This window comes from Bombina bombina, chromosome 7 (assembly GCF_027579735.1).
Source record: "Bombina bombina isolate aBomBom1 chromosome 7, aBomBom1.pri, whole genome shotgun sequence".
Classification (NCBI taxonomy): domain Eukaryota; kingdom Metazoa; phylum Chordata; class Amphibia; order Anura; family Bombinatoridae; genus Bombina; species Bombina bombina.
In genome coordinates, this window is record NC_069505.1 from 448,874,982 (window position 1) to 448,891,010 (window position 16,029).

General features: G+C 39.6%; 1 protein-coding gene across 2 annotated transcripts in view; it reads right to left on the minus strand.

Annotated features, from left to right (window-relative positions):
* Positions 1 to 7,594: 7,594 nt before the first annotated feature.
* Positions 7,595 to 16,029, minus strand: part of LOC128635982 (gastrula zinc finger protein XlCGF8.2DB-like) — an 86,985-nt gene continuing 78,550 nt past the window's right edge. For both annotated transcript variants that reach the window (XM_053689059.1, XM_053689058.1), the window contains one exon: positions 7,595 to 8,543. In XM_053689059.1, coding sequence (XP_053545034.1) covers positions 7,849 to 8,543 — 695 coding nt within the window. In that variant the 3' untranslated portion in view covers positions 7,595 to 7,848. The remainder of the gene's footprint in view (positions 8,544 to 16,029) is intronic.

Sequence of the window (16,029 nt, forward strand, 5' to 3'; positions counted from 1 at the left end):
CAGGGCATGGGATATGCATCGGTTGTGGTTCTGTCATTGAGCTTACGGTAGTCAATGCAGAACCGGGTAGTACCATCTTTCTTGGTGACCAGCACCACCGGTGAGGCCCAGGGACTGTTGGATGGTTCAACAACACCAAGGTCCAACATTCCTTGGAGCTCCCGGTGCATGCTGTCTCTGACAGCTTCAGGTACTCTGTAAGCTGCCTGTCTCAGGGGAGCTTGTCCCGGGGTTTCCACTCGGTGCACAGCCACTGTGGTGTACCCAGGGACATTGGAGAACTTCTCCTGGCGGTCCTCTAGTAAATGCCGGATCTGCTGTCTCTGTCCAGCTGCTAACCTCTCATCCAGGATTATGTTGGCTACTCCTTGAGGGGTCTCATCCGGCCCGGGGAGCTCTGGCATGGGAAGGCTGTCCGAGTCTTCCATAGCTGGGGCACAGATAGTGGCTACATCTTGGGGTATTTCTACATACTCCTTGAGCATGTTCACATGAAAGGTCCGTTGGACCCGATTATCGGAGATTTTGCTACAAGGTAGGTGGTGTTATTCAATTGTTCCAACACCTGGTAGGGCCCTTGCCAGGAAGCCTGTAACTTGTTCGTTTTGACAGGTTTCAAGGCAAGAACCCTCTGCCCTACTGTGAGAATTCAGCTATGAGCATTACGGTCGTACCACCGTTTCTGTCTCCTTTGGGCGCCCTGCAGGTTCTCCCGCACCATGGCAGTGAGGTCCTTCAGCCGATCCCTGAACTTCAGGACGTACTCCACAACGGAGGGTCCATCCTCCCTTGCTGATCCCTCACAGTGGGCTCGCAACAAGTCTAGGGGCCCCCTTATTTTCCGGCCATAAAGCAGTTCAAAGGGTGAAAACCCGGTGGATTCCTGGGGCACATCTCTGTAGGCAAATAGGAGGTGCAGCAGGAATTTTTCCCAGTCTTTGTGAGAGGCCGAGAACGTCCGAAGAAATTGTTTCAGTGTCCCGTTAAACCGTTCACAAAGCCCATTGGTCTGGGGGCGATAAGGGGCACTGTACAGGGGTTTTATCCCACATAGTTCCCATAACTTTTGGGTGATCTCCGCTGTAAACTGGGTCCCCTGGTCAGAGACCATTTCTCGGGGGAAGCCTACCCAGGTGAATACCCGGAGCAACACACTGTCCACCGTCCCCGCCTGAATATTCGCCAGAGGTATTGCCTCTGGATACCTAGTGGCATAGTCTACTACTATGAATATTTATTTTCCCGGAGGGACTAGGTCTAGGTAGGGGCCCTACTATATCCACAGCGATTCTGCTAAAGGGTTCATCAATAACGGGGAGAGGGTTAAGGGGGGCTTTCGTATGATCCCCGGTCTTCCCTACCTTTTGACACACTATGCAGGTCTTACAATATTCCTTAATTTCTCGCATGATTCTGGGCCAGAAAAAGATCTGAGTAAGGCGATGGTGTGTTCGGGAGTTGCCTAAATGCCCGGCCAAGGGGATATCGTGCCCTAGTTGGATATCGTGCCCATTGGAACCGTTCTTCCCCGGGGTCCTGGGGATCAGTCCCTACTCGGTCTCTGAAGGGGGTAAGGGTCGGGTTGCTCAGAGTCTCTTGGGCAAATTCAGAAGAGGAGGCCCAGGATAGTTGGTTGGGAAGGAGAGAAGGGAGCGGGGTTGGGCGTTGGGGCATGAGGGTAGGCCGTCGGGGAAGGAGAGGAGTCGGGGTGGGGGGTCTTACCCGGGTCCCCAGCTGTGGTGTGTTGGCTCCGGTGTCCCAAGCCAGATGGACACAGGCCATAGGGACTCGTTTCGTGGCACCTCTGGCCACTCGAACAGCAAGAGTTCTCACAGTAGCAGTAGAAGCGGAGGCCAAATGAGGCTGGATCAGGGTAATGGTGGATCCAGTGTCCCGTAACCACTGAGCCGCCTTTCCATTGACCCAAACAGTCTGGCAGTGGTGCTGACGGTTGTCTGTGGATGCCAGGTAGGCTTCTTGTAGGGTGCCACAACCTCCTCTTCAGCCCATTCAGGATAGTCAGCCGGTGCATAAGCATACTGGGCAGCGGCTGGGTAGGTTGGGGCAGGAGCTCTCACCCAAGCTGTGGGCTGGTGGTATCCTGGCTGAGTGGCTGGCTGTTGTCGGACCCGACTTGGGCATTCCCGCCTGAGGTGGCCAGGGTGTCCGCAGGAAAAACATCCCTGTGAGTCCCTGACTCCGGCCGGAGGGACAAAGGCCGGACGGCCCTGAGGCTTATTGGTAGCCGCTGGGGGATGGACTACCACTGAAGCTGTGCGGGGAGTCGATTGTGGGGCAGAGCGAACTTGGTGGTGGGCATCTGTGTACTGATCTGCCAGGACAGCCGCCTGGGCTGCTGTGGTGGGCCGCCGGTCCTGGACCCATTCTTTAATCTCGACTGGAATATGATTATAAAAATGTTCCAGTAGAAAAAGCTGTGCCACTTCTGCCCCAGTAGTGGCCTTGCAGCCGGCTAGCCAGGACGTCATCGACCGGGTGAATTGGTGGATCCATTCTGTGAAAGGCTGTTCATCCTGCTTCCTTAGTGCCTGGAACTTCTGCAGGTGGGCTTCCGGTGTGAGCCCATATCGGGCAAGGATACGGTCTTTCACCTTGTTATAATCCTTTTGGTCCTCAGAATGGGTAGCGTGGAAAGCTGCCAAAGCCCGTCCTGACAATTTACCGATCAGGACAGACAGTCCATCGGCATAGGCTACCCCCTGCAGTTTGCATTGGGTCTCAAAGACCTGAAGGTAACAGTCAATATCCTCCTCCTCTTCCTTGTAGGCTTGAAAGGCCCCATGGGGTAGCTTGTGCGGTCGAAGAGCCGGCACTCCATGGGCTGATGGAGCCCCTCCTATGGACTGGTGGATTTCTTCTAACTTGAGCTGGGTAACATCCGAAACGATCTTGGTGATGACCTCCTCTGGTGGCCGGGTGTCATATAACGTCAACTGCCACTGCACTTCACGCTGTACATCAGACGTGGATGTCCCCAGAGTAGATACTGTAATTGCGGCTGAACTTGGCATTGTAACGGATAGCTCATTGCCCCGGTCGTCATCCGACCCGCCGGCCGCCTGGTCCTCTCCCAGTATTTCTCTGGTGGGGGTAGTTCTGTTCCTGGTACCCGCAGTCTTTCCTCGAGTCTCCATTCAATATTACTTCTAGCTGGTGGTTTGAATGTCCCAGGAAGCATCCCACCGCTGCCAGCCAATGTGACGGATACCCTGGCTACCCCGACTGTGTAGCTCCGCCAAATGGGTCCTGCTTCCTTCCTGCCGACTGCAGCTATGTAGCGGGCAAGTGACCACAGCCTGTAGCCACCCCTGATGCCCGACAGCACCAGTTCTCAGAGTCCCACCCTGTGGCAGACTCCAGCTACCCCGACTGAGTAGCTCTGCCAGAGGGTCCTTACTTTGCCTGCAACAGGCTGCTATGTAGCCCAGGAAAGTGATTTTAGCTGGAGTCAACCCAAATAACTAGACAGACTAGCCTTCAGGTTAAACAGGAACTGATTTTATTGAAAACACACACTCCTTTTATACAGTCAGCTCATCTTGATAAGACCCTGGACAATCCCACAATTTTCCCTCCATTCCCGCCACTCCAGACTGACCGGCGCCTCCATAGTAGCCAAAGTCCCACATAATCTCAATACAAAGGGGTGGCGGTTTCGGGGTGATCCGGCGGCACTCCAGGGTGTCATTTTAAAGTGCTCGGCCCCCATATTTCACAGTCCAAAAATCAGCATGATTCATTACTGGGGACCGGAGTTACAGTCCGTTGAAGTTATGGGGTTAGGGGTGTCCAAAACCCCCGGTTCCCAAAGGAGCTCCCCTCCGGTAATTCCACCACCTCTTGTCCTCCCTAGGGGCTACTAATCCCCAAAAGAGCGGAGCTCTGGGGCACATTGTTGCAGGAGCGACCAGGGGTAGATTTAGCAGGTGTCCTGCTGTCCTGTGGCTGACCGGGAGTTCCAGGAGCCTGGACAGTCTGAGAGGGGTTAGGTGGGTGTCCGTGGTGGGGCAGCCGACCGGGAGTTCCAGTAGCCTGGCCAGCCTAGGAGGGTTTTCCTGGTCATACCCCAGCTCTTCATAAACAAGCAAACCAAAGCTTCCCCTGAAAAACAACAGGGGTGAGGTTGTAGGGGGTATGGATTTAACCCTTGCAGCCCAGTATCCGTGACAGTCCCTAAGAAATAAACCCTTATAGCTGGAACAAGGGAACTTTTCTCCAGATTCAGTTTCCATCAGTGTGGATGTAGAAAAGACAACAAGATCTCTGTATGAGAGTTTGCTTGTTGAAAAGATAGCGTCTGAACCAATATGTTGTCCAGGTAAGGTACCACCGCAATTCCCAGAGACCTGACAACTGCCAAGAGAGCCCCCAGAACATTTGAGAAAATTCTGGGAGTTGTGGCAAGGCCAAACGGAAGAGCAACAAACTGAAACTGCTTGTCTAGAAAAGCGAATCTCAGGAACTGGAGATGAGCCGTGTGGATGGGAACATGAAGATAGGCGTACTTCATGTCTATGGTCGTCATGAACTGACCTTCATGGACAAAGGGAAAAATAGAATGAATTGTTTCCATTTTGAAGGATGGAACCCTGAGACACCTGTTGAGACACTTTATGTCTAAAATGGGTCGAAAAGTTCCCTTTGTTTTGGGAACCACAAACAGATTTGAATAAAATCCTAGACTCTGTTCCCTTACTGGAACTGGAACAACCACTCCCAAGGAGAAAAGGTCCTGAATGCACTTTAAGAATGCCTCCCTTTTTATCTGTTCTGAAGATAACCTTGAGAGGAGAAATCTGCCCTTGGGAGGACGAGATTTGAATTCTATTTTGTACCTTTGAGATACTATGTCCACAGCCCAAGGATCTAGGACATCTCATATCCACGCTTGCCAAAACAAAGAAAGTCTGCCCCCACTTTATCCGATCCTGGACTGGGGCCAAGCCCTTCATGCGGACTTAGTCTCAGTTGATGGCTTCTTTGATTGCTTTCCCTTATTTCAAGACTGATTGGGTCTCCAAGAACACTTAAACTGCTCCTGCTTGGAGGAGGGAGAGGAAGACTTTTGACTTTTAAAGTTACGAAAGGAATGAAAATTACTTTGACGCCCTTTAGGTCTATTTTCTTGTCTTGTGGTAAAAAGGACCCCATTCCACCCGTAATTTCAGAAATTATTTCTGACAGACCAGGACCAAACAGGGTCTTACCCTTGTAAGGTAGCGACAGGAGCTTCGACTTCGAGGTAACATCAGCTGACAAAGATTTCAGCAACAGAGTCCTACGGGCTAGAACAGTGAAGCCAGACATCTTGGCTACCAGTCTAAAAACTTGCATGTTAGCATCAGAGATAAAGGAATTAGCAAGTTTGAGAGCCTTAATCCTATCTTGGATCTCTTCCAACGGAGTCTCCTCTAAAACCAATTCGAACAAAGCATTGCACCAATAAGATGCCGCACTGGCCACTGTGGCAATACAAACTGCAAGTTGTCATTGTAGCCCCTGATAAACATACATTTTCTTTAGATAAGCCTCCAGTTTTTTGTCCATAGGATGCTTAAAAGAACAGCTATCCTCAATAGGGATTGTGGTTCTATTCGCTAGAGTAGAAATACCCTCTTCTACTTTAGGCACTGTGTGCCATGAGTCACGAATGGAGTCAGCAACAAGAAACATCTTTTTAAAGATGGGAGACAGGTATCCCTGGCTTATCCCATTCCTGTGTAATGATCTCCGCCACACGGTCTGGAACAGGAAACACTTCCACAGAGGAAGGAACATCATAGTATTTGTTAAGCTTGCTAGATTTCTTAGGGTTAACAGCGACAGAAGAGTCGGAGTCGTCCAAAGTAGTCTGTACCTCCTTTAGCAGTAAACAAAGTTGTTCAAGCTTAAATCTGAAGTTTACTATTTCAGCATCAGTCTAAGGGATTATACTGTCAGAATCTGAGATTTCACCCTCAGAGGCTACTGAGGTATCCTCCTCATCAGACTAATGAGGAAGGGAAACCTTCACGGCAGCAGAAATGACAGGCACCTTACACTCAGAAGAATGTTTAGTATTCCTCTTGCACTTCCCCAACATGGGAAAATCAGATAAAGCCGCAGAAGATATCTGAGCAGCAAAACCTGATGGCAAATAAACTCCTCCAAGAGGCTGAGAGGAACTGCAGGGCACTGTATGTGAAACTGTTGCCTGAACAGCATCATGCTGAGAGACATTAGGCTGAGAAACAAATAATTTATCTTTACATTTCAATGTCTTTGCTAAACACGAGGAACAAAATTGCATAGGTAAAACAATTTGGGCCTCTAAACACAATAAGTATTTTTCCGTAGGAACAGACTCCTGCTCCATGTCCATAGCAGAAAAGCTTCCCAAAAATGAAAGGAATGACAATTATTTAAAAATGACGCTGTGACTCTGAATCTTAATTCCCTCAGTGTGAATTTGCGCCCAGAATAATACCCCTAAATAAGGACCTCTACACCTCAGACAGTCTGAGGTGCCCTACCTAACCCTCCGGAGTAAAACCAATATTGCGAATCAAAGGATTATCCTGTCTATCAGATGATCAAAGGAGAGGCTGACACAGAAGACGCCGCTCCGCTCAGAGTCTGTGAACGAAAGAGCGGGGAGTCATGTGACCGGCCAAAAGAAACTGCAACAAAAGTAAAAGCATGCGTTTCTGTAAACTGCTGTATAAGACCAGGAATGCTAAAGTGAAACTAACGCAAGTCCCTCAAATCAGTCCCACAACAGAGCCTCAATAAGCATAAATAAGCCACAGAATAAAAAATTACATGCTAAGGTTTATCCTCCATACACTATAAGGGAAGATTAACCCTAAGTCTCCAGTCACATACAATAAGTGCCTGCACACTGCCTAAATAAATCCTCTATTAAGGATTAAGCATGTCCCAAATAAATATTGCAGTGAAATCCTCAGTAGTGCAAGTCTCCAAGACCTAGAAGACAAAAGCACTTACCTGTAAATCCAGCTGTCCGTCAGGAAGACAGCTGACAAGGCGTGAAAGGACACATACTCCTTACAGAGACCTGTAGAAAAAGAAAGAACAGAGTAACTAACTCTGGCTTTCTACACCAAGGGCAGCAAATATGTTAGAAAGTGGTTAGAAAGTGGTGAGGTGGTCCTTGCTCTGTCTTCTAACTGAATAAAAGCCACCACTACTTTTATTCAAGAGATTGACGTGGACACAGCTAAACCCAAATCCTTGCTTGCAGAGAAAAGTACCCGAAAAAGGAATCAATATCTTCAGACACCGACAAAGAGAATGACTGGGGGTTATGGGTAAGGGGAATGACACTTAGCAGCTTTGCTGGGGTGCTCTTTGCCTTCTCCTGCTGACCAGGAGTGAACATCCCACGAGTAATTGGAATGACATTGTGGACTCTCCATGTCTTAGGAAATAAATCATGATTTAAAAAAGCATTGCTCCTACACAATCAGTTAAAATAATAAATAGTAAATAATGTCCCTGAAGTAACTGTTTAAATACTATTAGTTACATAATAGAGGTACATGGCTATTTATAAGATAAGATGGAGAGAGGCTTTTAAAAGATGACACATGGTATTTATTAAATAATGAGGCATTAATGTAGCCATCTTTAGTACAAGGTATTGCGCTGCAATTAAGAGGTTAAGCTCTGATTTTCTTAATTTCCTTTAATATGAATTTTCTGATGCCTCGTAAAAGTTGGTTTCAGAGTAAAACATTTCCCACAGTCATATCATGAAAATCCTTTCTCCTCTGTATCACTTTTCTGATGTTTAATTAGAGTTGATTTCAGAGCAGAACATTTAACTCATTCAGGACACGAAAATGATTTCTTCCCTGTATGAATCTTCTGATGTCTAATAAGAGTTGATTTCCGAGTAAAACATTTCCCACAGTCAGAACATGAAAATCCCTTTTCTCCTGAATGAATTTTCTGATGATCAGTAAGATTACCTTTGCGGTTAAAATATTTCCCACAAATAGAACAGGAAAATGGCCTCTCTTCTGTATGAATTTTCAAATGTCTATAAAGATCTGACTTCTGGCTAAAACATTTCCCACAATCAGAACATGGAAATGCTTTCTCTCCTGTATGAAATTTCTGATGACTAATAAGATGGGCTTTCCAGGCAAAACCTTTCCCACATACTGAACATGAAAATCCTTTTTCTCCTGTGTGAATTTTCTGATGAGCAACAAGGTTTTCTTTACGGTTGAAACGTTTCCCACATAGAGAACAGGGAAATGGATTTTCTCCTGTATGAATTTTCAGATGTCTATACAGATGTGATTTCTTGAGAAAACATTTCCCACAGTCAGAACATGGAAATTCTTTCTCTCCTGTATGAATTTTCTGATGAGTCATAAGATGGGATTTCCAGGTAAAACATTTCCCACATTCAGAACATAAATTTCCCATGTGGCTTCTTTGATTTTGAAGAAGACTGAAAGAAGCATCTGCTTTCTGACCATGACTAGAATTACTGCAGTTTGTGGATTCACCTGTTGATAAGAAACACAATGTGAGAAATCTTATTTATTAATGACATAATTATTTAATTGAGAACATTTTAACTATTCTCAATCAGTGACTACTACAAAGAAAAGGGACTGGATGTGACCCCTACACCTTTCCCCAGCTCCATGCTTAGGCTCAAAGGGAAATTAAACACCTTGAGATGGTAATATAAAATGATACATTTTATATATAAGAAAAAATCTACAATATACTTTTATTTATTTTATCCCCTTTACCTGTAATTCCATTCTGATATTGTGAGCTCTTCAGTTTCTGTTAGAAATGGAAGTGCAGAACACTGTTATATGCCACACAGTCATTGGCTGCACATTCTAGTGATCTATTTATAACTGTCCCTATTGGCCACAGCAGAGAAGGTAACCTAAGTTACAACATGACGGCTCCCAATGAGTTCTATAGACACTAAATCTTTACACTTATTTTGTCTTTATTTAAACAGCTACTAAAACTTAAAAAAAATACATCTACATGTTGTTCTCAGACTAATCTTTTCTTTGAATGCATCATTCTATCTAGCATTTATTTAGTGTTTAATGTCCCTTTAAGGGTAGTTTATTGGACATTATGGACTATTTTAGATACTCCCATGTATACCATATCAGTCATTCACTGAACTAAATTGAAATTAATGTTATTGTAATTTTCTACAAATTATTTTTCATAAATGTATTTAGAGCTTTACAAATTGTATTCCTAGAACATTTTAGTAATACAATTATTTCTATCCCAAAACGAATCTTTATAAAATACGGCTTGTAGTTAAAACAAGGGTGATTCTAAAACGACAAAAACAAAATCATCTGTATCATGTGACAGACATCAGCCAATCACAGACTAGTATACGTATACCCTGTGGAATTGTGCACATGCTTAGTAGGATCTTGCTCACCAGAAAGTGTGAATCTAAAAAGACTTTGCAAAATGTGATAAACTGCTGCTCTATCTAAATCATAAAAGTTTATTTTGACTTAAGTGTCCCTTTAAAAGGTGTCAGGAACACATTCTGGGATAATTGACAGCTCCCCAGCTAACTATATTATATAACAGAATTGTCTGAGTAATACAGATAAGGATTGTTTAGCTGGAAAGGCTTAACGAGACCACAATATTGGTAAAACCAAAAGTATATCAACTTGTTTCAAATATCTCAAATAACATCAAACCACCACAGTTATTTTAAAAAGGCTCAGTGCACTTAGATCACGGCCGAGAGGACCAGGTTTTAAAAGAGTTTTAACCTCCTAACTGCTGAGTCCCTGTGCTGAGCTGTTTTGGAGTTTTTAGTTGCTGCTCATGTTTAATCCCAACTGTAGACCATTTTTTTAGTGATAAACCCTCACATATAATATATATTTCTTTTTTCAACAGACCCAGCAGATTCAAACTATACCTTTATTTTATGTATATATCATGACGTGAGAATTCTGCAACAAAATGTGTGAAAAATGTTTATATTTTTAATTATAATTTTAATAAATAAGTTTTTTTCTAAACTCTATAGTAAAAAAAAAAGAAGTGGTTATCTTCATATAAATTAGATTCTTTGGATATAGTTATATAACTAATGTGCACATAGGTGCTCCCATGAGCCTCTACTCTATCAAATGCACATTTATTCATGTCATGTGATCATTATTACCACATTGATCAGCTGGCTATTAAAACTTATAGAGGGGCTTATTTTAAAAGGAGGGCTTTTGGGCTTTAAAACAAGGGGTCTTGGGGGGGTCTCTATGCATTTCTATGGCCTATTATAAGTGTGTAGAGACCCTTTCATTAAAAAAAACAAATAAAAACACAACATTTTAATAAACAAGGTTGTAAAAACCTTAAACTCCCTAAACTCTCTATGGAAAAGAAGAAGTGCTTAGCCTCATATAAATGATGGCCTTTTGGTATAGTTATACAACTCTGATTTGCACTTAGGGGCTCCCAGGAGCCTCTGCTCAGATGAACATTTATTCACACCAGATGATCACTATTACTACAGTGATCACCCGGCTTATTTTTAAAGATGGGGTTATGGTCTATAAAATAAGGGGACATGGGGTCTCTATGTCTTTTTGATCACATGTTACAGGCACATAGAGAACCCCATCATAACAAAGGTTGTTTTAAAAAAAAAATGTATTTATGTTTTTTGAAAAAGTATCCATTATATGCCCCCAAGACATACAGCATGGGAAAGGGCAGGTGATTACATTTCCAACAATGTGTAATAGGGTTTATAGGAGTTAAGAGTGCTGAGATTGAGGCATTTTTATAAGCCCCCCATCTCCCTTCTCTTATTTGTGAAACAAGGAAATCCCAAAAGTAAGTGACATCACCATGCCCAAATGTAGTGACATCACCAAACCCAAACGTAGTGACATCACCAAACCCAAACATATTGAGTGAGATATCGTAAGGGCCTGTTGTAATTATTCCACTTTTCAGCAATAATTCTAAAGAAAGGTGTCTTACTGGACATAATATCAACATTGCTGATATTTAAGAAAAGATAAACAAAATTAATAGTATTTAAAAAAGAGGAAGGAACAAATAACTGGCAGTGGTATTTAATTAATTCAAACTGTGAATTTAAGAAAAGAACAACAAATGTGGGCTATTGATTTAATCATACTTTACTAGGAATACAATGTGGAAATTATTATTTTAGATGATTTAAAAGTAGATAAGCACTACACTAATGCAGCAGGAAAAGCCAGCAGGATGGCAGTTTGTACAGAGGTATTACAGTGAGACATTTTATAGATCCAGAGAAAGCAGATATAAGAAATTGATAATAGTGTGTCTCAGTATTTCCACTAAACAACCAAACTACATCAATAAAACCTAAAAAAATTGATAATAATTAGACAATGTAAACAATGGAGAAAGCGTGGTTGCACCTATAACTGCTATCCCTTATGGGACAAACAGAAATGTCTAAAAGTGGAATATACAACTTTAAACTGAAGTAAAAACTTAAAAGATAGTAGTCAAATATATAAAATAATATATGTTAATTAATGTATAATAATTAATATTGCTTCATAAATAGTCGTACAAATAAAACTTAATACTCCCTTTATTTGATAATATAACCCTCGATAAAAACCTATCAAGAACAATAAATAATCTACAAATAAATAGATAAATAAATAAATGACTGGCCAGTCCAACAAACGTAACTAAATATATTGATATACTGCAACAGTAAAAAAACCTATCAAGAACAATAAATAATCTACAAATAAATAGATAAATAAATAAATGACTGGCCAGTCCAACAAACGTAACTAAATATATTGATATACTGCAACAGTAACCTTAGGGAACCATTCGAGCAGTATACACAATAAATAAAGTTTATAAAAATTTTTTTTTTTTTTTTTTTAATTAACAGTATGTTTCAATCAGAAACCATTAAATGAATCATAAAAAATATTCTAAAAGAAAAACATAGTTTTTGAAGCAAGCTGTAAACAGCAAAGGCTCTGGGTTACAATATAGATGTATATATCCTGATTGCAATGTCCATATAATATATATTAAAATATAGACCCTTATAGCAGAGTAAGGCAAAACTTTCCAACTTTGCAAAATATCCGATGAATAAGATAATGTTTCTTAGATAATGATTATTTGGATCAATCAACCATTCTCAAAAACAAGTTTATTGAAAGGGGATATGAGAATGCTGCTATTGACAAAGAAATAAATAGGATAAAAGAGATTAATAGAAAGGATATCATACATGGTCTAATAAAAGGAGCAAAAAAAGAAGAAAAACCTTTTATACCATTGGTGACTCAATATAATAATAATCACAAGAAAGTGGAGAGAATTATTAAAAAACATTGGAACATTTTAAAATTAGACGAGAAACTTAAAGGGTTAATAGGTGATGCTCCAAATATAGTCTACAGAAAGGCTAATAATTTAAAGAATAGATTAGCACCAACAGATCTAAAAAGACATAAAAATAAGAAAAGAGATAAGGATCTACTTGGAAAAGATCTAAAAGGTTTCTTTCCATGTCTTGCATGTAAAGCCTGTAGACATTCAGATAAAAAGAAAAAATTCCACTCAAATGTGACTGGTAAAGAATATGAAATTAAATCTCTAATAAGATGCACAGATAAAAACATTATTTACCTTATTAACTGTAAATGCGGAAAACAGTATATAGGAGGGTCCATTAGACCCGTTAGAGAAAGAGTCAGAGGGCATATTTTATCAATAGAAAATGCAACAGAGAAAAGAAATGAAGACCTTCCTGTGCCTAGACATTTTTTAGCCTGAAATAATTGTAACTTAAAGCATTTTAAATATATAGCTATAGACAAACTAAACCCAGATTGGAGGGGGGGGTGATATACAGACTGAACTGCTTAAATTGGAATACAAATCGATCTAAGAGTTAGAGACCAAATATCCTAAGGGACTCAATATAGATTTCCATCTGACCCCTTTTTTACAATAAATAGTTCCAGAAATAATAGTTCCCATGAATTAGACTTTTTAGATCTTTTAATATATTTTTAATCCATTTATACATTATAAATTATTTATTAAATATTATGAATTTTACCATACACTATTTATTATAGTTTATGATATTTATTATGTAACTTTTTTAGAGGTATTTAAGTCTATATTTCTGTAGTTAAATTAAAGTTTTATATATACTGTAAAACAAAATTTGAAATAGATTATAGGGTTGGTTATAGTGTAGTTAGAATGTGTATTATTGTTTATAGATCGTTATTATTTAGTTATTATTTATTTACTATTTTATCAACAAGCTTCCACTGAGGCTAGATATATATTTATCAATAAACTAGATGTAAGGCCAAGATCGATGCCGTTTATACTATGTAATATTCATATAGAAGATATTGTTGATATTTCTTGCACCAAATAACTTTCAATGGGATATCTAGTAGGTTAAATACGTATAAGCTATGTAATTTTAAATATACAAGCTGTTCTAGTTTTGACTATATAGCCTAGTGGTTAGGTCGTTATCCCTCTTCCACTGAGGCTAGATATATATTTATCAATAAACTAGATGTAAGGCCAAGATCGATGCCATTTATACTATGTAATATTCATATAGAAGATATTGTTGATATTTCTTGCACCAAATAACTTTCAATGGGATGTCTAGTAGGTTAAATACGTATAAGCTATGTAATTTTAAAAATACAAACTGTTCTAGTTTTGACTATTACTATTATAGCCTAGTGGTTAGGTCGTGATCCCTCTAACTTAAAGACCATGAGGTCAAATCCTGCCTAAAATGAATTAGAGATGTTAGACTTTTTAGCTTGATGAATGTATTTAATATTTTAGGGAGCTAGTTGCTATATGTTTTAAATTAATATCTTACTATATATTCAGATATATGTCATATTGATTCCCAAATATCTAATCCCTTTATTGAATAAACATAACCATATATATATATATATATATATATATATATATACAATTATTTTGTCAAAGTTTTAGCAGATATCTGAATATATTGTTTTAGATCATTATTATATTCTTTTAGATCATTGCATAAAAGATATGGAATCCTTTCTTGTAGTTCCCTCTGAAGAAGTATAATCATTGTAATTATTTTATTAATTCTTTATGTTTACGTTATGTATTTATAATTTGCATCTTGAGGATAATATTTGTATAGCTCGTTTTTAAATAATATAAAATTATTAAGCTAATAAAATTATTAAGCAAGTATAAGGCAATCCAATCAGAGACGTGTGTGTGGAATAAATAGAACCAACAGAGAAGGCAATAGTAGATTGCTTGAAAAAGGCTGCAGTAGCAGCTGAAACGAGTAGCGTTTATCTTTCCAACTGACTAAACAACGAAGTCTGGGGAAATAGTCGTTGTGACACCCGGATACTGCAACAACGTAGGTGACAGATGATTTTATGGAACGGAACTCCCTGCATCCTGAGCTCACTTCCGCCAGCGTGTTAAAGACCTCTATATACCAAGAGAGTGGAGATATCAGAGATTACGGTGACTCAGGAGTATGTTCTTTTCCAACACAAAGTAAGACCTCGTTGGGATATATGGCATATTATTAACTCTGTTTTAACAAATGGATTTACATCAATAATAGCATTTACCGGTACTTGCTGAAACATTATCTAAGACTTATTCATCGGATATTTTGCAAAGTTGGAATGTTTTGCCTTACTCTGCTATAAGGGTCTATATTTTAATATATATTATATGGACATTGCAATCAGGATATATACATCTATATTGTAACCCAGAGCCTTTACTGTTTACAGCTTGCTTCAAAAACTATGTTTTTCTTTTAGAATATTTTTTATGATCCATTTAATGGTTTCTGATTGAAATATACTGTTTATAAAAAAAAAAATTTTTTTTTAATTAACTTTATTTATTGTGTATACTGCTCGAACGGTTCCCTAAGGTTACTGATGCAGTATATCAATATATTTAGTTAAGTTTGTTCGACTGGCCAGTCATTTATTTATTTATCTATTTATTTATAGATTATTTATTGTTTTTGATAGGTTTTTATCGAGGGTTATATTATCAAATAAAGGGAGTATTAAGTTTTATTTGTACGACTATTTATGAAGCCATATTAATTATTATACATTAATTAACGTATATTATTTTATATATTTGACTACTATCTTTTAAGTTTTTACTTCAGTTTAGAGTTGTATATTCCACTTTTAGACATTTCTGTTTGTCCCATAAGGGATAGCAGTTATAGGCGCAACCACGCTTTCTCCATTGTTTACACTTTATAGATCACAAGATCTGGAGACACCATTTATAGAAGCAGAAACATTATAAACATTTATTAGCGCACCCTATACTATATATGGATAGCGCAGGGTGCACAACTATTGCTCATATTACAGTGGAAAATTAAAGGGACATGAATACTCAAAATATTTCTCTCATAATTCAGATACAGAATACAATTTTAAATTGTTTTCCAGTTTACTTCTATAATCAATTTGACTTCATTCTCTTGGTAGCAGCAATACACTACTGGGAGCTAGTTTAACACATTTGTGAGCCAATGACATGAGGCATATTGCTGCACCTGAACCTACCTAGGTATGCTTTTCAACAAAGGATACCAGGATACATATAAGAGATCGATACAAATTAGCTATGCTCTACCTGAATCATTTATTTCATATATATATATATATATATATAAAACATAATTTATGTAAGAACTTACCTGATAAATTAATTTCTTTCATGGTGGCGAAAGTCCACAAGCTAGTTACTGATGGGATATACATTCCTACCAGGAGGACGCAAAGTTTCCCAAACCTCAAATGCCTATAATACACCTACCACCTCACTCATACCTCAGTTTAACTTATAGCCAAGTTAGTGAGGTGTATAAATAGTAAAAGCATAAAAAAGGAGGAACAGGATAATGTG